A 27,526-nucleotide genomic window follows, 5' to 3' on the forward strand; every position below is an offset into this window, starting at 1 on the left:
ATAAACACTTAATTAAAATTTTTCATTTTTCGATTCGTTCAGGATGAACGCTTCAACTGAGTGGTCTTCTCCACTATCCTCAAGCTGCCAAGTGTGGGCTCGTTTCAAATAAGAAAATTTTTCACAAAATTACTAGTGGGATAATTTTGCAATTTCTCTAAACTTTTGAGCCAAGTTGTAAATAAGAGAAATATCTCTAGAAATTTTGTGAAATAATTTCTTCAGAGAATTTTCTCTCTACAACTTTTTTTTTAATTTAAGTGTGAAAAAGAATGACCCAATGCTCTCTTTTTATAGGGAGAGTTTAGAGAGTTCAACTATAATTAAAATTAATTACTTTAATATTAAATTTAATATTAAATATATTAAATTAATAGAATATTTGTCTACAAGATAAATTTTAAATTAAATTTAATATTAGAGCTATTAAAATAAAATTATTATTGGAATAGTTAATCTGAAATAAATTATATTGTAGAGTCCCTGTAGGAATATGATTCCTCCATTGCTTGACTGCTGAAGGACCACCCGCCGACCACCGAAATGTCATTGCTGCCATCGTCGGCACCGTCATGTTTGGTGCTGCCATCCCAGGTGCGACACCCTCATGGCACCCCAAGCCGGTGCGATCCAGGCCAGTGATTGCCCAATCGATCTAACTTGCAACCAGTTGGACTATCGACTCAATTCAACCAATTTTTGGGTCACGATCTCGGTTTTGGGTTCTTGGGCCCAATTTTCAATTTCAGGTCCAATTTTCAAGTTTAATTACCTATTGGGCCAATTTTTTGACTTGAAAATTAATTTTAAAAATATCATATTAATTGTAATTAGTTTGATTAATTTAATTTTACTTGATCAAAATTAATTTCCCCAAAAATCACTCAGATTTTCCAAATTAATTTTTCAAGAAAGTTCTTTAATCAAATTCTCTTGTTGAACAATTCTCATGACTGCCTATTAATTCCACATCGAATAAATTGACTCAATTAAGTTATCTCCAAAGTCAAAATTTTCTTTTGATTCAAATGCAACCCGACCGAGCTTTTGTTGAGCTAGTAGAGAGACCAATCAGACATATACAATTAGGCTCTAGTAATTGCAATTATGTCAAGAAGCATCATTCTGATAATTCACAATTTACTTAATCATGAAATCAGTCCACAAAAAGTACCATGATTGAAAACTCCTTATTGTATACTCTTTACGAAAGTAGTTCATCAAACTGCTTTGTCTAATGACCTCGTCATGTGTGTGTTACCCTTATATGATATCTTTGATTCCTTTGAGTTAAATCCATTCACCAAATACAATCTATTTTATCTCATTATCACTAGTCAGTCTTCTTAAAGTTTTGTTGGCTAAGGGAAATGAGATGCTATGCATGGGAATGTAGAGAGGAAATGAGAGAATAGTTGAATGAGGAATGTCGAGATGATTAAGGAATGAAGGTATGAGGGATAATTGAAATGGGTAATGAGTGGGGGTATTTATACTTGAAGTGGATGGTAGAGTTTACTAAAAATAGGGATTTGAATCCCTCCATTTTCTCCATTGCTTGGTGGGCCACATATAGTGGAAGTAGGTGGATGGTGGTTACTTTATTTGAGCATAGAATCATGATAAATTTAGGCATGGGTTGGACGGTTTCAGGGGTAATCTTTTTGTGTTGATTTCTAATGACTCTCTAAATATAGGGATCTCCAAATAAGTGTCCCAAAAGAAATTTTTGGGCATCCAACATGCTTGTGCCAAATTTGGGCTTGACTCCCCCTTATTAGACGGTTTCATAACCCACTAAGCTTGTCAGACTTGACCATCATGTATCATCTTTTTTATTGGGTCAAATTAACACCTTAATGACCCATTTAGCATGGTTTTGTCATCCAACATGGGAAATAAATAGCTTATGTTCATGAAACTTTATAATAAACTCCATATTATATCATCTCCATGGTTCCCTCGATAATAAAATATAACACATTAATAATTAACATGAAATAATTTAAATTATGCACAAAATTAATACAATAAAGCTTATATTTGCATTTTTATAAATTCATGCCCATCATCAAAATATAAATAAAATCCACTTAATTAATTAACAAATACTCGAGATTAGTATTATTATTAAGTAAAAAGGTGGTAAAAAATGACTAGAAAAACCCTATAAATTTAGAGTTTACACACCCCTAAACTTAATCCATTGCTTGTCTCGAGCAATGTTTCATATAAAGCACAACTTTTGCTAAGGCAAATTTTTACAATAAGTTTAAGTAGCATCAATGTTTGCATACAATCATGCATCAACAAAATCATTCTCACAAACTTTTTTTATTGATAAGTCGCTCATATGCAAACATTATTTCAAAATTTTATTCTAAGTGCGGAAAAATGCTAAACAGGTCATAGAGTACATGCTTCTCTAGATCATACATAACATTCACCATTCGTTCAAAGTTTTCTTATCAATCTAACAAAGCAATCACAAGATCTAATGTAATGGTCCTCATATGTTGAACTTAGCAATTGCTCTCCACTAATGTAGTTGGCATAATCATCAAAATCAATAGGTCTTTTATAATGTTGTAATGGGGCTAGGCTTAAGGTAGGGATAAACAGAAGTGAATTTTTTGGTTCAGTAATCTTAACCCTAACTTTGCCTTGGATCTTTCCGACATACATCCTTCCTACTAATGGGTTCTTCACCCCCAAACTTAATTTTGAAGCATATACCCAATATTTCTCCTTACTTTGAGTATTTATTTTGCTTTTTTTGCTTCACATTTGAATAGAGCTTTTTTTAAAACATACAAAGAACATGTACATCTTTTCGAATTTTTTCTTGATCTTTGCTCATCAAGATAAGTATAGTTAAGATAGGTGGAAAAATAAGATAAAATTTAAAAGGATGGTAGCATGACTTATAATATAGGTAAATAGCGATAAAGTAGGCTTTAAGGTTCAAATTAAGGTTTCAAGGGTCAATATTTATATGGTAGGCTTGGAAGGCTCAAATGATCCAAAGAAAATTTACCTAAATCATGTTTAAATTCTTATGCCTCCTATGATTTCGCCTCAAGAAAGTTACTAAGTCAATTCTAAGAACTTAAACCTTTATGCATGTATGTTAGAACTTAGGAACAAAAGTGTTAAAGATATTCTTTAAAGTATTTCGTAATGTATCATCTCTAACTTTTGCATATCTCTAGTAAACTTGTTGTTGGTTGTGCATGAATGTTCACATATCCATCATAGTTGAGAGTTCTGATTTTTTTCATATTGTTTGAAGAAGATGGCATTGGAATGGTCAACTCAGGATTAAAACTTTGCTCCACTAGTTTAGCAGCATTTAGGTCCACCCTCAGTTTAGGGCTATTTGGTTCCTCTTCAGTTTCTGCTTCTTTTGTGGCATTTTTTGAGTAAGCTTCTGGTTCAGGCTTAGTTGATGACTCATCAGATTCTAGTTCGTTCGGTTCATTTGGCTCTAGTTGGTTCAATAGTCCAACATTCTCCACTAACCTCTCAAGATCATGCCTTGTTATGTAACCTTGAACATATTGGACCTTCAAGTTTGCTTTTGATCTTACTTGGGCCCTCAAGCAAAGTAGAGTAATCAATGATAGAAAGTAGGCACTTCTTGCCTTTTTCCTTGCACAGTCTTGAATATCCTTGAGAATGATTCTCCCAACATTAATAGACTTTTCTGTCATAATCGCATACAACAAAAGCTTTCATTCCATCAAAATGGTGGAACTATGTGAGATAGGTATGAAGCTATATCGAATAAAGTAGAACCATACCTAGGTCACTGGATTTAAATATTCTCTTCGACAAGAATGACTACCATACTTTCTTATAATCCATTAAGATCCCGAATTTGTAACCACATTAAGAACTTGTTAAAGAAAATCTCAATTGATATTTGTCATCATCGCAGAGTACTCATCTTCTTCAACATCATGTAAGTTAAACAAATCATTAATGGATTTAGAAGTAAGGGGTACCTTCTTCTTACGAAAAAGAACTTCATTAGCATTTGGTGTGGTCAAATTGGCATGCAACTCTCGTACTAAAACTTCATCTCGCATTGATTGTGCATCATCTACTTGCTTCCAATTTAAAACATTAATAATCTTCCAAAGTGACAATGGCATGATCATCTTGTCATTGCTCTCTAAATTGAAACCTTTTTCCGGCATCATGGGTTGATTCTTAAAGGTAGAATCAAATATTTCCCTTGTTTCCTTATCTTGAATTATAATTGGACTCTTAGCAGAAGTCTTAGAAGATCTAGTTCTTTTGTGAGACATGGTTATTTTTCCTAAAAAATAGGTAGAGTTTCGGCAAAAGGAAAAATAAGAAATCGACAAGGTGTGTTGGTGAAAGTTGCAGCGACGATGGAATTGTGGTAGCGACAATCTTGCGAAGCATCGGGATTACGGTGGCAAAGAGATTGCTTTAGGAAAGGTTTTGCGGCTGAAGGCTTTGCGGTAGCGGTAAGTGAAACTTGTGACAAAGAAAGAAAATTAGGGAGAGGCTTTTGGGAACTTGAGGCCGACGGCTAAGAGAAGAAAATTATGGTGAGAGCTAATTGTTTAGGTGTTGTGAATTTTATGAAGGTATGAAGGGGTTTATATAGTGTTGGATTAGGGGAAATTTGTAACAAAAATTTAGCTACAAGGGTTGCTTGGGTGGCAAGTCAAGGATGAAAGGGAAAAATGGCGACAAAATTTGGGTTTTTAAAACCCTATGGATGACACCTAGTGGTAAATTTTTCCTCTTCGTTGTTTTGGGCCTCAAGCCCAAACTGCAATTGTTTGTTGTACTAAAAAATTAAACTGAACTAGAAAAATAAATTGATTAGTACTTGGGCCAAATTGACCCTCTTATTAAACATAAATAAAATTTTGCAAATAAAAATTAAACTTAAAAATTTCTTTTTGGCCTACTTAGAATTTTTCTTCTCGAAAAATTACATTAAATTAATATCCCAAGAAAGGTTAGAAGGGTCACTAATGGTCCTGCTTAAGTTCCAATTTCCTTAGACAGATTTAATTTAATGTATTAATTCAAGAAAAATAATTTCTAAGTATGTCATTTATCAAAAATAAAAATACGAAAAATTAAGGGCCTTTTAAATTAAACGAGGTTTCAATTAGCTTAACTTCACCGTCCCAATATTGTTTGAGACGTTGACCATTAACTTTAAATGTACCTCCATTGTTGTTGTACAATTCTACAACTCCATATGGATAAACTCTGTGGATGGTATAGGGTCCTTTCTATCGGGATTTGAGTTTTCCCAAAAATAACCTTAGCCTCGAATTAAACAACAACACTTTTTCTCCTTCTCTGAATTCACGAGGTTGTATACGATTGTCATACCATCTTTTAATCTTTTCTTTGTACATCTTGGCATTCTCGTATGAAAATAACCTCAACTCTTTTAACTCATCAAGCTATAACATTCTTCTCTCACCGGTTTGCTCAATATCCAAATTTAATTGTGTCAAAGCCTAGTGAGCTTTATTCTCCAACTCAAGTGGAAAGTGACACGCCTTTCTAAAAACTAACTGATAAGGAGTCATTCCTAATGGTGTCTTAAAAGTTGTTCAATAGGCCTATAGAGAATCATCAAGCCTTCAAGACCAATATTTTCAATTAGGTTGCACCACTTTCTCAAGGATTCCTCTGAGCTCACGGGTTACCCGTTCAACTAGCCCATTGGATTATGAATGATAGGTAGTGGCAATTTTGAGTTTCACATCGTACTTGTCAAGCAACCACTTAAGCCATTTGTTTACAAAGCGCAATCCTTCATCGCTAATTATAACTCTCGGAGTCCCAAACTGTGTAAACACATGATTATGTAATAATTGCATGACTATCTTAGCATCATTCATTGGGTAAGCCTCGGCTTCAACTCACTTGGATACGTAGTCAACGACCACGAGGATATATCTGTTGCCATAAGAAGAAGGAAACAGGCCTAGAAAATCAATGCCCCATACGTCAAATAATTCTACCTTTAAAATATTTATTAAGGGCATCTTGTTCCTCCTTGATATGCTTTCGATCCTTTGGCATCTACCATAATTTTTCACATACACATACGCATCCTTAAACACTGTAGGCTAAAAGAATCTTGCTTGTAAGATCTTTAATGCAGTGCGGGAACCACCAAAGTGTCCCCTACTTGGAGATAAATGGCAGTTGTACAAGATCTCATCAATTTCATTTCAAACTACACACTTCCTGATTATGTTATCTGTACATTGTTTAAACAAAAACGGATCCTCCTAGAAATAATACCAACTATCATGAAGGAATTTCTTCCTTTCTTGGCATGTCATTTCTCGAGGAATTATTCCACATGCTAAATAATTCGCATAATCAGCAAACCAAGGTATTTTATCAATTCGGCTTATCTCAAAGATATGCTCATCTAGAAAATTTTCAATAATAGGAGCAAATAAATGAGTTACCTCAATTTTTTCCAACATCAACAAATGATCGACTACTTGATTTTTAACACTTTTTCTATCTTGGATCTCAAGGTCAAATTCTTGGAGTAAAAGTATCCATCGAATTAGCCTCGGTTTAGCATCTTTCTTAGTGAGCAAGTATTTAATGGTCGCATGGTCAGTAAAAATTGTAACTTCAGTACTTATGAGAGAAGAACGAAACATTTCAAAAGCAAAAACTATAGCAAAAAGTTCTTTTTTCAGTTACCGTGTAGTTAAGTTGGGCTCTCATCAAAGTTCTACTTGCATAGTAGATAGGATGAAATACTTTGTTCCTTCTTTGACCCATCACAGCAAAATCGCTTGCGACAAACATCAACTCAAAGTGTGAGCTCCAATCAGGTGTAACAATTAATGGGGATGAGATTAACCGAATTTTTAACTCTTCAAAAGCTTCCAAGCATGCTTTGTCAAACTCAAAAATGGTATCTATCTCTAACACAAAGGCTTAGAAATTTTTAAAAATTCTTTTATAAACCTTCAGTAAAATTTGGCATGGCCTAAAAAACTCCGAACTCCTTTCAAACTAACTAGAGGTGGTAATTTTTCAATCACATCTACCTTTTTTTTATTAACTTCAATTTCTCTTTTGGAAATCTTATGCCCTAAGATAATTCCCTCATTAACCATAAAATTACATTTCTTCCAGTTAAGGACAAGATTTGTCTCATCGCATTTTTTAAGTACCTTAGCCAAATTACTCAAACAAACATCGTAAGTATTACCAAAAATAGAAAAATCATCCATGAAAACCTTAACAAAATCTTCTACCATATCAGTAAATATTGCCATCATGCATCGCTGAAATGTGGTAGGTGCGTTACATAAACCGAAAGACATTCTCCTAAAAGCAAACGTATTGTAGCAAGTAAAAGTGGTTTTGTGTTGGTCTTCTGGGGCTACAACATTTGGTTATATCTTGAATATTCATCTAATAAACAATAATATTCATTACCTGCTAGTCGGTCTAACATCTAATCCATAAAAGGAGCAGAAAATGGTCCTTCCGAGTTGTTTTGTTTAATTTTCTGTAATCAATACAGATTCTCCAACCTGTGATAGTTCTTTTTAGGATTAACTCATTATGTTCATTCTCGAAAATCGTGATTTCGCCTTTTTTCGGTACACATGATATCAAACTTACCTATGAACTATCTGAGATGGGATAGATAATTCTCACATCTAACCATTTGATCACTTCCTTTTGCACTACCTCTTTCATGATAGGGTTGAGTATCCTTTGCCCAACAATCCTAGCTTGCTCGCCCTCCTCTAGGATAATCTTATGCATACAAAAAGAAAGGCTTATACCTCGAATATCAGTTATAGTCCAGCCAATCACTTTTAAATTTCTTCAAAACTTTGATTAGAGGCTCATCTTGCTGGTTTGTTAATTCTACTAAAATAATCACAAGCAAAGTAGAATTGTTACCCAAATAAACGTATTTTAAATGGGCAAAAAGTATCTTAAGTTTGAGTTTGGGTGGTTCTTCGATTGTCAACTTTGGTTGTGTAAATTCCCAAACTTTCAATTCTAGTGGTTCAAACCGTGCTGGTTGAACGTAATCTATCGGTTTGGGTTCCATCAAAGCCATGTTTTCATTACCTTTTTCATCTTCTAATGGCTTAGACCCTAAAGTGTTCTCTAGTGGGTCTTCAAAATTGTTCTCTCATTCAATAGAAACCAAGGCTTCTAGCTCTTCCATCACCGAACATTCCTCTGTCAGATCGAGAAGTTTTATTACTTTAAGAACATTAAATGTTACCTTATTGTCTTGAAATCCCATCGTGAGTTCATCTTTTTACACGTCCATCAATGTTCTTCATGTGGCTAGGAAAGGTCTCCCTAAGATGATTGACATTTCAGTAGTTACTTCAAAATCTAAGACAATGAAATCCGTAGGAAAAATGAATTTATTGACTCTTACCAAAACATCCTCAATCTTTCCTTTGAGGTATGCTAAAGATCGATCTGCTAGTTGAAGTGTCATAGTAGTGGGTCTTACTTCGCCTATTCCCAACAGTTTGAAAATAGACTTGGGCATCAAGTTGATGGTCGCTCCTAAGTCACACAAAGCTTTACCACAGTAAGATTCTCCAATATTACAGGGTATAGTAAAGCTTCCAAGGTCTTTCAGTTTCGGAGGAAGCTTGTTCTCTAAGAACACACTGCACTCCTTCGTCAAAGAAACGGTCTCATACTCACCAAGTATTTTCTTCTTGAACAGGATGTCTTTCATGAACTTCACATAATTGGGCATTTTCTCTAAAGCCTCCACCAAAGGGATGTTGATGTGAAGTTGCTTTAGAATGTTAAAAAAAAATTCTTGAATTACACCTCATGTTTCTGCTTATTTGGTTGGAACTTTTGAGGATATGGAGGTGATAGAACTTTAGGTTGGATTGGAAAAATTTTCTTAGGAAATAAATCTGCATCTAAAGAAGATGTTAGTTTTTTAGAATTCACTAGTTTAGGTTTCATCTCATAAGACTTTGTAAGTTTTGACTCAATTGGTGTAGGAATTTCAACTGTTGGTTGACTTTTCCCCTTCTCAATGGGTTCATCTTCAATCACAACCTCCTTGGGTTCCAAAGGCTTACCACTTCATAAGGAAACTACATTGTAATGTTCCTTACCCAAATTTTTAGATTTTTCGTCTCGCTTGGCAAGGCTCCTTGCGGTTAGTTATGAAGCTACGTAGCTAACTGATCCATTTGGTTCTCTAAATTTTTCAGTGTTGTTGATTGGCTTTGGATTAAAGCGTCATTCTTCACCATGTATGCCTTCAACAAGTTCTCCAAACTGTTGGATGACTCAGCTTGTTGTGGTTTTAGAGCTTATTGATTGAACCATTAGGATTGGTTGGGTCTATGTTGCATGTAAGTGTTGTTCGGTTCATTTCCTTGGTTACTCCAAGAAAAGTTTAGATGGTTGTGCCACGAAGGATTGGAGAAGTTGGACTATGGTCTGTGTCCACTTCTATTTTGGTGTTGATTCCCATGTAATAAATTGACTCGGGATTTGATGGACAATTCTCAAAAAAAATGACCATCCCCATAGTATACGCAAGAAACAACATCAAACTGACTTGGTGAATGAGATCCAAAATTATTAAAATCCTTAGTAGTAAACTATTTCAACATTCAAGAAATAGAAGATACCTGAACTGAGTGTGATGTAAGTGCATCCACTTCGTGCACTCCGGCTACTCGTATTCCTGAAGTTGCTCGATTTTTTTGCCATTGATAGTTGTTACTAGTGATCCTATCAATGATTTTGTAATCCTCATTATAAGACTTAGACAAAATTGCACCATTTGCAGAAGCATCTACTATCGACCTTGTGTGTGTGTTGAGACCATTATAAAATGTCTCCAATTGGATGTAGTGTGGAATCCCATGATGAGGACACTTACGAAAAAATTCCATGAATCTTTCTCATGGCTCATACAAAGATTTGTCATCCAATTGTTGAAAAATGGTTATCTCATTTTGCAACTTAGCGTTTTTGGTAAATGGAAAATACTTTACCAAAAACCTTTATGTTAATTCTTGCCATATAGATATTGAACTTGGTGGCAATGAATTAAGCCATGCTCATGCTTGATCTCGCAATTAGTATGGAAACAACTTCAACCTCAATGTGTCTTCAGTCACACCGGCTATTTTAAACGAATTGCTCACCTCCATGAATAATCGAAGGTGAAGGTGTAGATCTTCCGTGGCATTCCACTAAACTGGCCCACCGTTTGGAGTATTTGAAATATCACTAGTTTCAATTCAAATTGTAGTGCCTCAATCTTCGGTCTCCTAATTCCCATATTTAATTCATTGAAGAGGAGCACATAGTACTGTCTTATGGCACAATCCCTATCTCAACAATAAGGATTGGATTATGCAGAAGATTGGCTCTATTTCCTTGTCCATCATTTTGATTTCCAAGGTCCATCTCGTCTTGTCCTTGAGTTGATCTTTTGCGTCTTTTTTATCTAAACATCCACTCGATTTCAGGATCTACAGGTAATAAATCAATAATTCAATCTATGATCATAAACACTCGAAAAAGAAATCACAAAATATAAAGAATAAAAAATAAATTAGTAAGGTTAGAAGTTAGATAAAAATGAAATAAAAACCAAATTGGAAAGAATAATTTACAAAAATGATTAAGGCAACAGTCACCGGTAACAGCACCAAAAACTTGTAATGCTCGGTTTGTGGAAGGATACACAGTCGTTACCAAGTAATAAGTAAGTAAAAAGAGTTTTACTAGCTAAGGGAAATAAAAAAGTAAAGGAAGAATACAATTTGTCGAGTTAGCAGTCTCGTGAACTTTAATTGAAGATGTTTTCTTCCAATCCTTGTGTTGCTCTTTTGCTAATGGCTCCTCAAGGTGGTCGGCCAATAGATGATCTTCTTAAGGTGTTTCTAGCTAAGGGGAATGGGATGCTATGCGTGGGAATAAAGAGAATAAAAGAGAGAATAGTTGAATGAGGGATGTTGAGATGATTAAGGAATGAAGGGATGAGAGATGATTGAAATGGGGAATGAGTGGGGGTATTTATACTTGAAGTAGATGGTAGAGTTTAATAAAAATAGGGATTGGAATCCCTTTATTTTCTCCATTGCTTGGTAGGCCACATATAGTGGAAGTAGGTGGATGGTAGTTTTTTTTATTTGAGCATAGAATCATGCTAAATTTAGGCATGGGTTGGATGGTTTCAAGGGTAATTTTTGTGTGCTCCAATGATTCTCCAAATGTAGGGACTTCCAAATAATTGTCCCAAAAGAGGTTTTGGGCTTGACTCCCCCTTGTTGGACGGTTTCCATGACCTACTAAGCTTGTCAGACTTGTCCACCATGTATCATCTTTTTTACTGGGTCAAAGTAATTAAGATGAAATAATTTAAATTATGCACAAAATTAATACAATAAAGCTTATATTTGCATTTTTTATAAATTCATGCCCATCATATAAATATAAACAAAATCCACTTAATTAATTAACAAATACTTGGGATTAGTATTATTAAGTAAAAATATGGTAAAAATGGCTAGTAAAACCCTATATAATTTAGAGTTTACAACCTTATAGTCCAAACCAGATTGAGGTAAGGTGTTCATGGATAGACAATACCAATTTTGGGTTCATTCCCACCTAGATGACTTCCTAGGGTTGTCGGGCCTAGGGCTTAAGTTCTTCCTACCCCAACCAACTAACTCACTAAGAAACCCTACATAGAAATTAATTACTCCCATGTCCACTCGCTAATCCCCCATAAGAGGATTAGTTTCTAATGGATCTCATAAGCAACATAAACTTGATTAAAGAGATAAACATAAAAAGTAGATCAAGAATAAGTGTTTAAGAGAAATCCTGATTTGTATTGAATATTGAAAGCACAGAAATCCATAAAAAGTTTATGATTCCACAATTCAGATTCTCTGAAGAACAAGAATAAAAATAAAACTGAATTACAAATAGAAATATTAAGTACAAAAGAAACTAAAAACTAAATAAAAGTTGCAACCTAAACTAGAAGAAAAGATTAAATGTACAAAAAAGATGTCTATGAAGTGTTCAGTGAAGCCTATTTTAGAATTAGGGTTAGTCATCATCCATTGACCTAAATCGGCTGAAGTTTCCTCGTTAAAGTTTGTTGTGTGGACCAAGTTCACCTTTCTTGGGGATATTCTATCCACCTCCTTTGTCACAAGTTTAGTTCTTTCTGTGTGAGTAAGTACTTGAGACCCTTATGGTTTGTATAGATAGTACACTATTAGTCGTATAAGTAGTGTCATCGAATCTTGAGTGTGAACACCATTGCTGCTAATTCCAAATCATGTGTTGGGTAGTTTTGTTCATGAGGCTTCAACTATCTAGAGGCATAAGCCATTATTGTTCGTTCTTGGATCAACATGCAACCAAGACCTAAGTGCGATGTGTCGCTGTAGACTACAAAGTCTTTCCCAAGTTCTGATTGAACCAACATAGGTGCTTTAGCGAGTATCGTCTTAAGTCTCTTGAAGTTGTTTTGTCTTTCTTCCGTCAATGCAAACTCTTCATTTTTCTGTATTAGCTTCGTTAAGGGTGTTGCAATAGTGGTGGTCCCCTCAACAAATTTGCGATAGTAACTTGTAAGCCCCAAAAAGCTTCGCACCTTTGTGACACTTCTTAGCGATCTCCACTCCAGAATTGCCCTAATATTCTTTGGGTCCACACGAACTCCCTCTACTGAGACCACATGACCTAAAAATATTACATCCTTTATCCAAAGTTCTCATTTACTGAACTTTACGAATAATTGCTTCTCTCACAATATCTGTAGCACAGTTCGTAAGTGGGCATCATGCTCTTTTTATGTTCATGAGTACACAAGAATATCTTCTATGTAGACCACCACGCATTGGTCCAAGTATTCATGGAACACTCAATTCATCAATCCAAAGGGCACGACTAGGAATTCATAATACACATACCTTGTGCGAAATGTTGTTTTCAAAACATCTGTTTTTTTTCACCTTAAGCTAGTAGTACCTTGATCGCAAGTCTATCTTTGAAAATAATGTGGCACGCAACTGATCAAAGAAGTCGTCAATTTGTGGTAGTAGGTATTTATTTTTGGCAGTCAATTTATTCAACTGCTTGTAGTCGATGTACATTCTCAGGTTGCCATATTTCTTCTTTACAAACAATATTGGTGATCCCCATGGCGACACACTTGGTCGAATGAAACCCCTATCGAGTAGTTCTTGTAGTTGAATCTTCAATTCCTTTGGCTCTTTTGGTGTTATTCAATAAGGTGTAATGGACACTGGTGAGCTACTTGGGTACAACTCAATGGCGAACTCCACTTCGCGGTCTATGGGTAATCTAGGTAGCTCGTCTGGGAAAACATTAAGATAATCTTTCACTATGCGAATGTCACAAACCCCTATCGACTTATTCCTGCAAACTCATTACATAAGCAAGGTACGCTTCGCAGCATTTCCCTATCAACTTTTCTACTTTTATTGCCAAGACCAAGTTGGATAGAAATTGGGTTTGCTCACCAACCTCAATGATTTCCATCCCTTCATCAGTTCCTAAGGTTGCTTTTTTAAGTGTGAAGTTTATCTTGGCCCTATGCTCAGTCAGCCAATCCATTCCCAAGATTATATTGAACCAATAAAAGGGAAACTCCATCAAATCAATGAAGAAAATGTGTCCTTGAATCATCAAAGGGAACCTTTTGCACACTTTATTGACCAAAATAGTCTACCAAATGAACTAGTGATTGTCATCCATTTATAACTTCTATTGGAATTCCCAACTCACAGGCTAGCTTGCTTAAAATGTATGTGTGTAGAATAAGAGTCAATCAAGAAAAATAATGATAGACTTCACAAAGTGAAAGTACCTATAATTACATATGTCAAACCTTGATCATGTGGTTTCCTTATAGCATACACTTGTGTAAGTCCTCCTGTCTCATCTTGTATGGCAACTGTGTATTCTAGGGTTTTGTGTCCAGGTTGCCTTGCCTTGCTACCTCTACCCCTTCCTCGACCGCGTGCATTAGCATGCACTAGTGTAAGGGTTGCGTTCTGTATTTCTAACCCGTCTTATTGTTTTGGGTAGTCTTTTGTCAAGTGTTCCTTGGACCCACACTTGAATCAGCCTCCTATTACCTTTCGATATTCACCAAGGTGTCTGCATTCACAGTGTTCGTAAAGTGGCCAACTGGGCAACTTATGCGAACCTCCTTTCTCAGCTTTAATGCTGCCTTAATGTCTTGAATGGTCTAATCAAAATTATTTTTGACATTCCTGCTAGAATAACATGAATCGCGATCCCTCTTTCAACCATGTTGTCCAGGCATCTATTTACCGAACCTTGTCGCAGCTTGCGTTGTTTTCGCCCTTATCTCCTCAATAACCTTAGCTTTATTAACAAACTCATCGAAGCTTTTCGCATCATGAGCTACCAGATAAAGTTAGATATCACGGTGCAATCTAAAATGGAACCTCTTACAGTGATCCCTTTCTTGTGAAACTATTTCAACTGCATACTGGCTCAATCTTACAAATTTTTGGCTTATATTCAGTTATAGTCAGTTCGCCTTGTACCAAATTGATGAATTTCCTCTTGCGAGCTTCCATGTACAGCTCGCCCATGAATTTCTTCTTAAATGTCTCTAGGAAGATATCCTAAGTCAATCTGTTCGTAGTAGTCCCTTGCTTCATAGTATTCCACCAACGATGGGCTTCGCCAATTAACAAGGACACTATGCCGTAAACTATAAATTATATAGATTTTTTTATATCTATTTATATCTCCTTTTTACTTAGAATTTATATTAATCCTGAGTATTTGCATATTTAATTGGGTGATTTTTGTCATATTGAGACAATTGGCATAATTTTAGTAAAGGATGCAATTTTATGAATTGATGTATTAATTTTGCATAATTTAACTATCTTAGGCTACATGCTAATATCTGTGCTAAAATTGTTGTAAATGAAGCATTATTAATAAGTATGGGAGCTAATTAATATCACATGGACACAAGTTAACTTTTACTCCATGTGGACTGCAGGCTTGTTAAATTGGATTCACAAATTTAATTCAACCCAATTTAGAATATGGTTACTAAAAAGAATGAAGTCTGCTCTCAATTGGGTTTTCAAAATCGTCCAATAAAGGGAAGAATGACCCAAATTAGGTAAGTCATCAAAGAGCAGCCCAAATAAGCTTTGGGATAATTAATTTGGAGGCCCTTGCACTTGTGAAAAAATCAGAAATAAACTCCCAACTAATACCCAAGAAACCGTCCAACCCCTTGCATAATTCATGAATGAAATCAAGCATGAATCAAGTAACCATCAACCTCCCTTCCACACTTCAAGGCCGGTCAACCAAAGGAGAGAACTAAGGGCTCTTCAAGCTAATTTTAGCAAACTCCTATTCCATCCCTCTACTATAAATATCAACCCTCTCTTCTCATTCCATCATCCTTCATCACTCTTTCATATCTCCATTCACATTCCACTAATCTTTTCTTCCCTCTCTTCCACAAATAAGCCTTTTCATTTTCCCATCTCCTTTCGCTAGCATTTTCCCCTGAGGAAACCCACTGTTGTTCAGCCACCTTGAGTAGCATTTTGCAATCACACGAATCGGAGGAAGCCACCATGATCGGTCTTTGGAGAATTGTCGAAATTATCAAGAGTTTCTTCTTCCTTAATCTTATATTTATTCAAAATGTTTGCAAATTCTTTTTTAATTGAAAATGAAAACTTAATTTTTTTTAGCTAGAATGATTACATTAATTTGATAAAGTTCATTTGATTTATGCTTATGATGTTTTGTGCCCCAGTCATTCATGCTTCCAAATAAACCATTATTTATTTCATGCATTCAACTATGCTTGAATGCATTAGAATTAGTTTGTCGATCCTAATAATATGATAACTAATGGACATGATAATTGGAAGATGCATGCTTAATTTATATCTTAATCAGAATAAATTAGAGGTTCGTAATAGACTAAGAGAACTTATTACCTTGCATAATTAAGTTTATGTGATTATATTGTTTCAAACCTAATTCGTTCCTGTTATTTCACATAAATCCTAAGGAATCCTTAGTTAAATTATGACAGTGGTTTATGCATATTTTTCTAAGTATAAGATTCGATTGAACTTATATGAGATTCCCAGTTAATGAAAGATTGAGTTGCTATGGAATTTTTTCAGAACATTGTTAAGCATGATGAAAAATGAATTAAGTCAAATGTTGTAATTATTTTAGCTTATTCATGTTATTGTTGTTAACACGTGAAAATCACTGCTAAACCATCAGCTTGCATTTTACTTCATTTGCATTTAGATTAACTTGTATTTAGTTAATGAATTTAATTTAAAACCTATCATTCAAAATTATTTTGTTTTTATTAACCAATTTGTGAATAGTAATTTTTACAAGTATCGGTTTAAATACAGTCCCTATGGAGATGATAACTCTTATACTTACTTATTACTTGATAACAACTATGTATACATGCACAAACCTACGCGTTACAAGTTTTTGGCTCCATTGCCGAGGATTATTAATATAGTCATTATTTATGAAATTATTTCTTGCTATTTGGTTTATTTATATTTATTTAATCAATTTTTTATTTTTTATTTTTTACGATTTCCTTTCAGAAGTTTACGAGCATAGATAGAATCATCGATTTACTTTCTGTAGACCCTAAAATCAAGCAGACATTTACACAAAGAAGATGAGAAAGATTAGCCCACAGACAAGACATAGAAATGAACCTTGAAAATCAAAATGATATTCAAGGGATTGGAACCACTAATGTTCATAATTCAATCCTTATTGCTAATGATAGGGATTGAGTTTTAAGACAGTACGTTGTGCCCCTTTTTAATGAACTTAATCATGGAATTAGGAGACCAGAAGTCGAGGCATTGCAGTTTGAGTTGAAGCTTGCGATGTTTTATATACTTCAAACAATGGGCCAATTTAGTGGAATGCCTACAGAAGATCCACACATTCACCTTCGACTATTAATGGAGGTGAGCAATTCCTTTAAGATAGTCAGTGTAATTGAAGACGCCTTAAGGTTGAAGTTGTTTCCATACTCGTTGTAAGATTAAGCACAAGTATGGCTTAATTCATTACCACCACATTCAATATCAACTTTGCAAGCATTAGCTGAATGCTTTCCCGTAAGGTATTTCCCACCTTGCAAAAATGCTAAGTTGTGGAATGAGATCACCACTTTTCAGCAAATGGATGATGAGTCCCTATACGATGCATGGGAAGGATTCAAAGAGTTACTAAACAAATGCCCTCACCATGGTATTTCACATTGCATCCAATTGGAGACATTTTATAATGGTCTTAATGCATACACAAGGTTGGTGCTAGATGCTTCTGCGAACGGTGCTCTCTTGTCGAAATCGTATAATGAGGTTGACAAAATTATGGAGAGAATAGCCAGTAACAATTACCAGTGGCTGAAAAATCGAGTAACTTCAGGAAGACGAGTAGCCAGAGTGCATGAAGTAGACACCCTCGCTTCACTCTTAGCTCAGGTATCTTCTATCTCTTCAATGTTGATAGTTTACTAATAACGATTTTAATCATGTTGCAGCTCAGCCACTGAGCCAATTTGATGTTGTTTCCTGTGTATATTGTGGGGACAGTCATTCTTTTGAGAATTTTCCATCAAATCCTAAGTTTGACGTAGGAAATTAAAACCAAAATAGAAACGAGCAAGGACCACAGCTCAATTTCTATAACCTTTCATGGCGAAACCATCCAAACTTCTCTTGGAGTAACCAAGGAGCTAGACCAAACAACAATTACATACAACATAGATCAAATCAACCTCAAGGGTTCAATCAACAAGTTCAGAAACAACCATAAGCTAAAGAATCTAATAGTTTGGAGAATTTGTTGAAGGCGTACATGGCGAAGAACGACGTCTTAATTCAAAGCCAAGCAGTAAAGTGACACTGAAAAATTTGGAGAACCAAATGGGTCAATTAGCTACGGAGCTTCATAATAGATTGCAAGGAGCGTAGCCGAGTGACATGAAAAATCTAAGGAATTTAGGTAATGAACACTGTAAGGTATTTGCTTTATGAAGTGGTAAAACTTTGGAAGCCATGGTAGTTGAGGTTGCAAACGAGCCTACTAAGGAAAATGAAAATCATCCTACAGATGAAATTCCTACACCACAATAGCCAGATTCTACGAAGTCTGAAGAGGTAAATTTTAAACCAGTGAATTCTGATAAGCTAATATCTTCTTTAGATATATATACAATTCCTCAGAAAATTTGTTCGATTCAAGCCAAGGTTCCTACACCTCCGCCTCCACAAAGAATGCAACAGCAAAAATAGGAGGTGTAATTCAAGAAGTTTTTAGATGTTCTAAAGTAGCTTCACATCAATATACCATTGGTAGAAACTTTAGAACAAATGCCCAATTATTTCAAGTTCATGAAGGACATTTTGTCCAAGAAGAATAGACTTAGTGAGTTCGAGACTATAGCATTAACAAAGGAGTGTAGTGTATTTCTATAAAACAAGATACCTCTGAAAATGAAGGACCTTGGAAGCTTTACTATACCCTGTAATATTGGAGAATCTTACTATATTAAAGCTTTATGCGATATTAGAATGAATATCAACTTAATGCCAAAATATATTTTCAAGATGTTAGGAATAGGTAAAGTAAGACCCGTGACTGTGACACTCCAATTGGCGGATCAATCTTTGGCATACCTAGTAGGAAAGATTGAGGATGTTCTGGTATGTGTAGATAAGTTTATTTTTCCTGCTAATTTTATTGTCCTAGATTTTAAAGCAGATAAGGAAGTGTCGATCATCTTGGAGAGACCTTTCCTAGCAACGGGGAGAACATTAATAGCCATGCAAAAAGGTGAACTTACTATGAGAGTTCAAGATGACCAAGTGATGTTTAATGTTCTCAAAGCGATGAAACTTCCTGATCCGACAGAGGATTATTCAATAATGGAGGAGTTAGAAACCTTTATTTCTATGGAGTGGGAAAGTAATTTTGTAGAAGACCCATTGGGAAACACTGTAAGGTTTGAGCCATTGGAAGATGAAGAAGGTAATGAAAGTATGGCTTTGATAAAAGCTAATCCAAATGACTATGTTCAACTAACACAGTTTGAACCATTAGCATTGGAAGCTCAGGAATTCACACAACCGAAGTTGTCAATCAGGAAACCACCCAAACTCGAACTTAAGGTACTTCTCTCTCATTTGAAATATGCTTATTTGGGTAACAGTTCTACTTTGTCTGTGATTGTTTCAGCAGAACTGACAAACACTAAGAGGAGTAGCTGATCAAAGTTTTAAAGAAATTTAAAAAGAAGATTGATTGGACCATAGCTGATATTTGAGGAGTAAGTTTTTCCTTTTGTATGCACAAGATTATCTTAGAGGAAGGTGAGTGAGCTAGAATAGATGAGAAAATGAGACTTAATCCAATAATGAAAGAGGTAGTTCGAAAGGAAGCCATTAAATGGTTAGATTCGGGAATTATCTACCCTATCTTAGATAATTCGTGGGTAAGTCCAGTACAGTGTGTACCAAAGAAAAGGGGAATCACAATTGTTGAAAATGAATGAAATGAGTTAATCCCAACGAGGACCATGTAAACTCTAAATTGTATAAGGTTTTTCTAGTCATTTTTACCACCTTTTTACTTAAAAATAACATTAATCGCAAGCAATTGTTAATGAATTTAGTGAATTTTGCTTAAATCTCAATCATGGACATAAATTTATGAAATATACAATTTTGTGCTTTATTATATGAATTTTGTGCATAAATTAAATCATTTTCATGTTATTTATTAATGTGTTATGTTTAATAATGCAGTGGGACCCTGAGGTGATATAATATGGAGCTCATTATAATTCTTGCACGGACATGAACAAATCCACTCTACTTGAACAATAAAACTATGCAAAATTGGGTCATAAGGATGTTAATTTGACTCAGTTAAATTGATGTTACAAGATGGCTATTTATTGGGTCATGAAACCATCCAACAAGGGGAAGTCAAGCGCAAATTCAACACAAGCCCGTGGTTGCCCAAAAATAAGCTTTAGGACAATTATTTGAAGGTCCCTACACTTTGAAAATCATTAAAAACTAGCACATGAAAATTGCTCAAGAAACTGTCCACCCCATGGCTAAATTTAGCATGATTCCATGCTTAAATCAAGCAACCAACTCACCCTCATTTCCAATTGTTATGGCCAGCCATTAATTGGAGAGAACCAAGGGATCTTTGATGCAATTTTTAGTAAATTCAGCCACCAGCCTCAAGTATAAATACCACACTCCTCTCACTTTTTCATTCATCCCTTAGTCCCTAAAATCATCCATCATTCCTTCGTTCATTACTTATCAATTCATTTTTTTCATTCTTTCATTTTATTCCTTCTTTCCACGCTTAGAACCCATACTTCTTTTCATTTTTAGCCAACAAAACCGTGATAAGGTTGCGTCTTGGCCGGCCACTTTGAGGAGCCATTAACAAAGGAGTAACATGAGATCACAAGAAAACATCTTCTTTCGAAGTTCGTGAGACTACCAATTTGAATAGAGTTTATTCTTCTTTTACTTTGTTATTTTGATTTAAATATGTTTGCAATGTGTTTTATGATCTTGTCATCTACAATGGTAGCTTAATTTGTTGAGTTTGTTAAATCATGTTTATAGTTTTTGTACCTTAGTTGATCGTGTTTTAAATTAAATTCAAGTATGTATTTTATTCATACGTGATTGGATGCATTTAAATTAGCTAACTGATCCTGACTAGACGACGACTAATGGACACAATAATTGAAAAGTGCATGCTTAATTTAGATCCTGATCCGACTAAATTAAAGGTTCATAATAACTTTGACAAGCTCTATTATCTTGCATAATTTTTAGATTTATGTGATTAAATTGTTTCAAACTTGATACCTCCCTATTACTTCACATGAATTCTAAGAAACCCTTAGTTTAATATGGTCAGTAAAATGCATATTTCACTAAGTAAAAGATTTCAAAAGGATTTAATTTGGTTTCCAAACTCATGAAAGATCGAGTTGCCATGGAATGTTTTCCGAACAATGTTAAACATGAGGAAAATGAACTAAGTTGAAAGATGTAACTATCCTAGCCTATTCATGTTATTGATTGTTGAATTTTGTGTCTTTGCTGCTAAATTCATTTCATACATCTCATTTCATACTTGGTATTTAGATTAAATTGCATTAGGGATCATCTTGCATTTAGATAATTCAACTTAGCTTAATCATCACCACTCAAAATATTGTGTTTTTATCACCAGATTGTTAACTCTAATTTTACAATTAATTGATTAACATACATAGTCCCTATAGAGACGATAACTCTTTTACTTACTTATTACTTGATAACGACTGTGTACACTTGCAAAAACAAAGCATTACAGACAGTCACAGGTTGGAAAATTTGTATGGACTATAAAAAATTGAACAAAGCCACGAAGAAGGATCATTTTTCGCTAATTTTTATGGATCAAATGTTGGACCGATTGATAGGTAACAAATATTATTGTTTCTTAAATGGATATTTAGGATATAACCAAATAGTTGTAGCCCCGAAAGACCAATACAAAACAACTTTTACTTGCCCGTACAATACTTTGCTTTTAGGCGAATGTTTTTCAGTTTATGTAATGCCCCTGCCATTTTTCAAAGATGCATGATAACAATATTTATTGATATGGTAGAAAATTTTGTTGAGATATTCATGGATGATTTTTCTATTCTTGGTAGCACTTATGATGTTTGTTTAAGTAATTTGGCTGAGGTACTGAAGAGATGCAAGGAGCAGTAAAAGAAGCAATTTGGTTAAGGGGCCTGTTTAGTGAACTGGTAAGTGAAAAATGAGCATATGTCGCATATTGTGATAGTTAAAGTGCCATACATTTCACCAAAGATCAAATGCATCATGAAAGAACAAAGCGCATAAGCATCCGTTATCACTTTGATCGAAAGGTGATCATTTAAAGGGATGTTGAGATTCTTAAAATTAGAACAGAACACAATTCGACCGACATGTTGACAAAGAGCCTTCTAATTTCAAAGTTCGAGCATCACTTGGACTTGGTAAATATCCAATGAAGATTCAATTAGGCCTGTAATAGGGCTTGGCAAGGGAGTTAAGTCAAATACGAGTCAATATGGAGATTTGTGGGAGAATGCCTCTTATTTTGACCAAACATTATGCACTGCCCCGACGAGCAACACTCTTTCGTCCGATGACGTGATGGTCATCTCATCCCAATGAGCAACAAAGCTTCGTCCTAACAACTCGACTGTCTTTCATATCCTGACAACACATCCAACCATGTCATGACGTGGCGACGTGTAGTCTAAGTTTTCTCGATTTTTTTCTCCCAATTAAACTCTATTTTTAGTTTTCCAGTTAAACTCTAATTAACCTAGGGTTGTTGTAGTCATATATGCTACGAATTTCAATATATAAATAGGCCTTAGTTACTCTAGGTTTGATAAAACAAAAATATTTAGATTGAGAGTTTTATGTTCTTTATTTTGAAAGGTTTTTTTGTGGGGCTTCGAGTTTTCCTTTGATTCTCTTCATCTTTTGTACTCTCCTTTATTATAGTGAAATCTTTTTTTACTCGTGGTTTTTATCCTCTTTTGAGGAATTTTTTCACGTAAAATTTGCATGTTCGATCTTTCCGATTTTACTTTATTTACTTGCTCGTTGCATACATGGGTTAATTCCTTATAGATATAAAAAAATTAGCTGCGAAATTCTAGGTTTTTCCTTGTTGCAACTAATTTTTTATAAGACTTTTTATTTATTTTTACATTTTTTTACAATTATTGTTAAGAAAATTTTTAAAACATCAAAATATTTTTTTTAACTATAGCTCATGGACCAAATTAGCTATTAACCCTTTGAATTAAAGTGTAACATTATTTTTTTTAAAGGAAGTTAACAGATAAATGATAAAAATATAATAATTTAATAAAATTAGTGACTATTATATAATTTTTAAAAATTGAAAAATCAAAATGTAATTTTAAACCGAATTTAACAACAATTGATGTAATTTATCCTTTAAATTTTAATGGATAGACGGTAAAGTCTCCTTTCCCGGTTCATCGAATAACCGCCGCCTTTGCATAAGACTCCATCTTTTCTTTAGTTTTAAGCCTTTAATACTCCACTTTACAAGTTAATTTTATTTTGTATTGTTTATTTGTCATTTTTTTAAATGTTGAAGCGTTTGGCCTTCTAATATATATCCCTTGCAACAAGTTTGATATTATTCGTTAATCAAGGATAATATGTCAATGCTTGGATGCTAAGAACTATAGATGTGCACGTAGGCTTCCACAAAACCGATTGATTTGAAACATCAGCCTACGGATTGCAGTAAAGTACGACGGGCGGATATTTCTAAATTTATTACTGCTTTTTAATTGGCATATTTCTGGTTCTATTATAAATATATAATCTTAAAATTTATTATCACTTTCCTATTTCATTCCATTCCATTGTGCTTTAATATAATTTTTACTTTTCATATTTTATTTTTTAATTTTTAAATTTAAGTAAATATTTAAACACAATTCTTTAAATAAATATTTTAACATAATTTTCTTCTATACTTATATTATTATATTTTTATTCTTTTAATAGTTTATATATAAAGATAAAATGATAATTTTATAGTGAAGTGAGGTGGGCAAACTATTATCATACCTACTCCAACCCACTATTTAAAAAAATTACCTTATCGAATCATGCATCCACTTTTCAAACAAAATAAATTCATTAATCAAATTTTTCATTCCTGCATTAGCTAGTGAAAAAACAACAACTATCTTTTGTCAAAAGAAAAAAACATATATAATTGGATTCCAGCTAAGTTATTATTGCATTTGAACTCTTGATACCAAAATATTGTAGTTGACATTATAGGTAGACCTAAACACCATCATATGATATGAAAAATAATACGAATACAACGTGAATGCACGGATAATATAAAGTTTTTCTAATGCAAATTATTAATTTTGCAAATGATATACACGAATGTGATGTAAAGAAATATAGGAATACGACACTAAATAAACCCAAAATGTATTTACATTTGAAGTATTTTTTTTAACTATGCTATTTAAGTTTTTACACATAGTGAGAAAGCAGCTGGGAGTGGAAGGAATGTCTGGGAAGCTTTAGACTTTTAAACCAGCAAAAAGCTAGGATTATAAGTGTATATTGAAAGAAAACTAAGAATTCTTTATTAATCCCTCTCTTTTTCAAACCTACATAATCATTTTAATTTCAGTAACTCGGATTACAAGTTATTAAATGGCTCTTATTATCTGGGAAACTAAAACGTAATTCCAAGTAGGAAATGGAGGCAATTTATGTCTTTGAATAAATTGATATTTGCAACATGCATTATTTTAACAATATAATGAAGAATTCATTCTTTTGCCAGCTTTCAATTCGCCTGGTTCCGCTGTTTCTTGACCATGAATTCCAGGAAGGTTTTGGGGAAATATATATTAAGTTCAGGCATCAGCATAAATCAAGCATCCAAATGATTAGACCAGCCACATTAGTCAACATTATAGCCTTAAAATACACAAATCCCCTTCATTTTTTATTGTTTGAATTCTAATTCCTATCCATGAATTAAGCAGGTCGGTTGATTAAATGACAAGCTTTCTAACTGGAATTTGACATGGATTATAGGATAAAGGTTCAAAATACGCGTATTTATAGCTTTATATTTCTAAATCATCAAAACCCTTTTGGCGATTAATTGATAGTTTGCAAATACTACGATGGCTATAGAAAGCAGTGGGCATGCAACATCTGATCCGTCAATATTAGAGAATGTATGGGCCAACTTCATTGGTGGAGAGGAAGCTGGTAAAACAAGTACTAGAAATGAAGTGGAATCAACGTCGAAATCATGGGTAGAACTGCCAAGCCTGGATGGGAGAGAGGGTTTGCGAAGGCTACCAAGTCTTGGGAGGTGGATATCAATGGGAGCTGATGCATGGGATGATCTTCTCCATGGGATTATCCCTTTTGGGGAATTAAATCAATCATTTAATGGTGAAACAAGCAAAGACATAAGCCCTCCTCGAGGGTTTAAAGTGACTAATAACTGTATGAGAGCAGAGAAGGTGACAACGAGACACTACCGAGGAGTGAGGAGGCGGCCTTGGGGAAAGTATGCAGCGGAGATAAGGGACTCGTCGAGGAAAGGATCTCGTGTTTGGCTTGGGACTTTTGAAACTGCCGAGGAAGCAGCTATGGCATACGACAAAGCTGCCTTGAGAATTAGAGGCCCCAAAGCATATCTCAACTTCCCATTAGAGATAGTGTCTAAGGCTATGGGTATTGACGACACAAAAACCGACATCAACTCTGGAACTTGTCAATATAAAGACCGTGCTTGTACAGGTTTCAAAAGAGAGTGTAGAGATTGGGATCAAAACAGTGAGTATGTGATGATTGAAGAGCCTAAACTAAAAAGAATGGCAACTGTGGAACAAGTGATGGAGGACGGATATGGTGATGTTTTTGAGTTTCAGGATTTGGGGAGTGATTATTTGGAGAGTTTGCTGTCTTCTTTTTGACAGAATTTGGAGTGATTCATGGTCATACGTTGAACCGCATGCCTTATTTGTTGTCAGGGATGCATGTATTATATTAGTATCAGTCTAGGTTTTTATTGCTATATACATTCATTACATATGACAAAACAACAGAATTTTCAGTTTCATAGGTTGTTTCTTTGACGAATACTGTGATTCTTATCAAAGAGATAGGATTAACTTTAATTGTTTGTTATAGAAATGAAATGCAACATAATTTCTTTCTTTTAACATTGAATTACCATATTGTTTTTGTTTTGATACTATTAATACTTTTTTAAGAGCATTTTTATACTTAGTTTTAGACCAGTCCATGGGTTTGATAGCTCACTCAGATTAGCCTGGGTTAGGTTTACCAGATTTTGTATTGGGCCAATCCAACAAGAATTTCAATTGATTAATTAAAAATTATTTAATTTTTTTATATAAAAATTAATATAACATTTTTAATTTGTTATAATAGATAAAGAGTGAACCAATATTTTGAGTTAACGGTAAACGTTCGATCGAATCGAGTGAAAAATTTTCGAGTTAATTGAGTTTACAAGTTTTATTTTATCATTCTTACTTAATTAGCTTGAAATTTTTGAATCGAGTGAAATTGTTTGAATTAAATTAAAAAAGTAAACATGTCAAATTAAAATATTATTCCAAAGATAACTAATTTCATGTTAGAGTACATAAATTTGAAACCATATATTTTAGAAAAATTTTCAAAGAAAAGAAAATAATAAAATAAGATGTTTTAATATAATAAACTTGAAACATTAATTAACCTACTTAGGTCTCTAAAATTATTATTTTAGAAAAATTTAAAATATTAACTTTCTTTATACATTTTTAGAATTTTTATAATCTTTTAAAAATATAAATTTTGAAAATTTTATAAATATTTTGAATTTTAAAATTATTTTGAATATTTGAAAATTATTTTGATTATTTTGTAATTTTGTTGAGAGAGATCAATTTGCTCATTTCAAAGTTGACAGGAACCAAAAAAGTATTTACACAAACCTGTTATTCAAATTATTCAAGTTATTCGAATTGTAAAATTCAACTTAACTTGAATTCGAGTAATTCGAATAACTCGAAATTTAATTTTTTTTTTCAATTTTTTTAAATTGAATTGAGTTTTGTTCACCCCACTTTGAGTATAGCTGAATTCGAGCTTATATGAAAAAATATTAAAGGTTTAATACCTCTTTTGGCATCTATACTATTGCTAAATTATCACTTTGATATATGTATTATTTTTATCAGTTTAGTCTTTATATTTTTATTTTGTAATCCCTGTTATTTCACCAATATTTTCATTAAAAAAGTTAAGTCAACCACTGACACATTGCCATATGTCAAGGAAAAGTAAAAATTACTTTAAAATTTTAAATAATATATCAGAAAAACTAAAGGGATCATAAAAAATCTAACCCAAAAATTACTTGAAACTTAGAAAATTAAAAGAAAAACTAAAAATTTCATAACCTATTTTTAAAATGATAAAATTATTTTTAAGTTAATGTAAAACTCAAAATTCCTTCATAATATCAAAATTGCAAAAATATCGTAAAATTTCCAAAAAAGAAAACTATTTTTTTAAAAAGTTCATAAAATTTTAAAATTTCTTTAAAAAACTAAAATTCCAAACTAACATATTTTTAAAATTTTATGAAAATTTTAAAATTTCTTTTGAAGTTCCGCATGCTTAATAATTTTAATGGTTAAACCTCAGATAATTTCAAGGTTGAAGCCTCCCGAACCATTTCATCT

General features: G+C 33.7%; 2 protein-coding genes and 2 non-coding genes across 4 annotated transcripts; 2 read left to right on the plus strand and 2 right to left on the minus strand.

Annotated features, from left to right (window-relative positions):
* The first annotated feature begins 9,921 nt into the window (after positions 1-9,921).
* On the plus strand, positions 9,922-10,027 carry LOC128042095 (small nucleolar RNA R71). Its single transcript, XR_008197303.1, has one exon. It is a non-coding gene; the product is annotated as a small nucleolar RNA R71 (small nucleolar RNA).
* A 2,376-nt stretch (positions 10,028-12,403) lies between these two features.
* On the minus strand, positions 12,404-15,703 carry LOC128041741 (uncharacterized mitochondrial protein AtMg00860-like). Its single transcript, XM_052632049.1, has 2 exons — positions 15,502-15,703; positions 12,404-12,777 (listed from the first exon to the last, which is right to left on the minus strand). The coding sequence occupies exons 1-2, from the start codon at positions 15,701-15,703 to the stop codon at positions 12,404-12,406; spliced, it is 576 nt and encodes a 191-aa protein (XP_052488009.1).
* A 1,576-nt stretch (positions 15,704-17,279) lies between these two features.
* On the minus strand, positions 17,280-17,386 carry LOC128042230 (small nucleolar RNA R71). Its single transcript, XR_008197435.1, has one exon. It is a non-coding gene; the product is annotated as a small nucleolar RNA R71 (small nucleolar RNA).
* A 7,542-nt stretch (positions 17,387-24,928) lies between these two features.
* On the plus strand, positions 24,929-25,990 carry LOC105772345 (ethylene-response factor C3). Its single transcript, XM_012593629.2, has one exon. It carries the CDS (start codon positions 24,938-24,940, stop codon positions 25,739-25,741), a length of 804 nt encoding a protein of 267 aa, XP_012449083.1. The 5' UTR covers positions 24,929-24,937; the 3' UTR covers positions 25,742-25,990.
* The last annotated feature ends 1,536 nt before the right edge of the window (positions 25,991-27,526 follow it).

This window comes from Gossypium raimondii, chromosome 6, assembly GCF_025698545.1.
Source record: "Gossypium raimondii isolate GPD5lz chromosome 6, ASM2569854v1, whole genome shotgun sequence".
NCBI lineage: Eukaryota > Viridiplantae > Streptophyta > Magnoliopsida > Malvales > Malvaceae > Gossypium > Gossypium raimondii.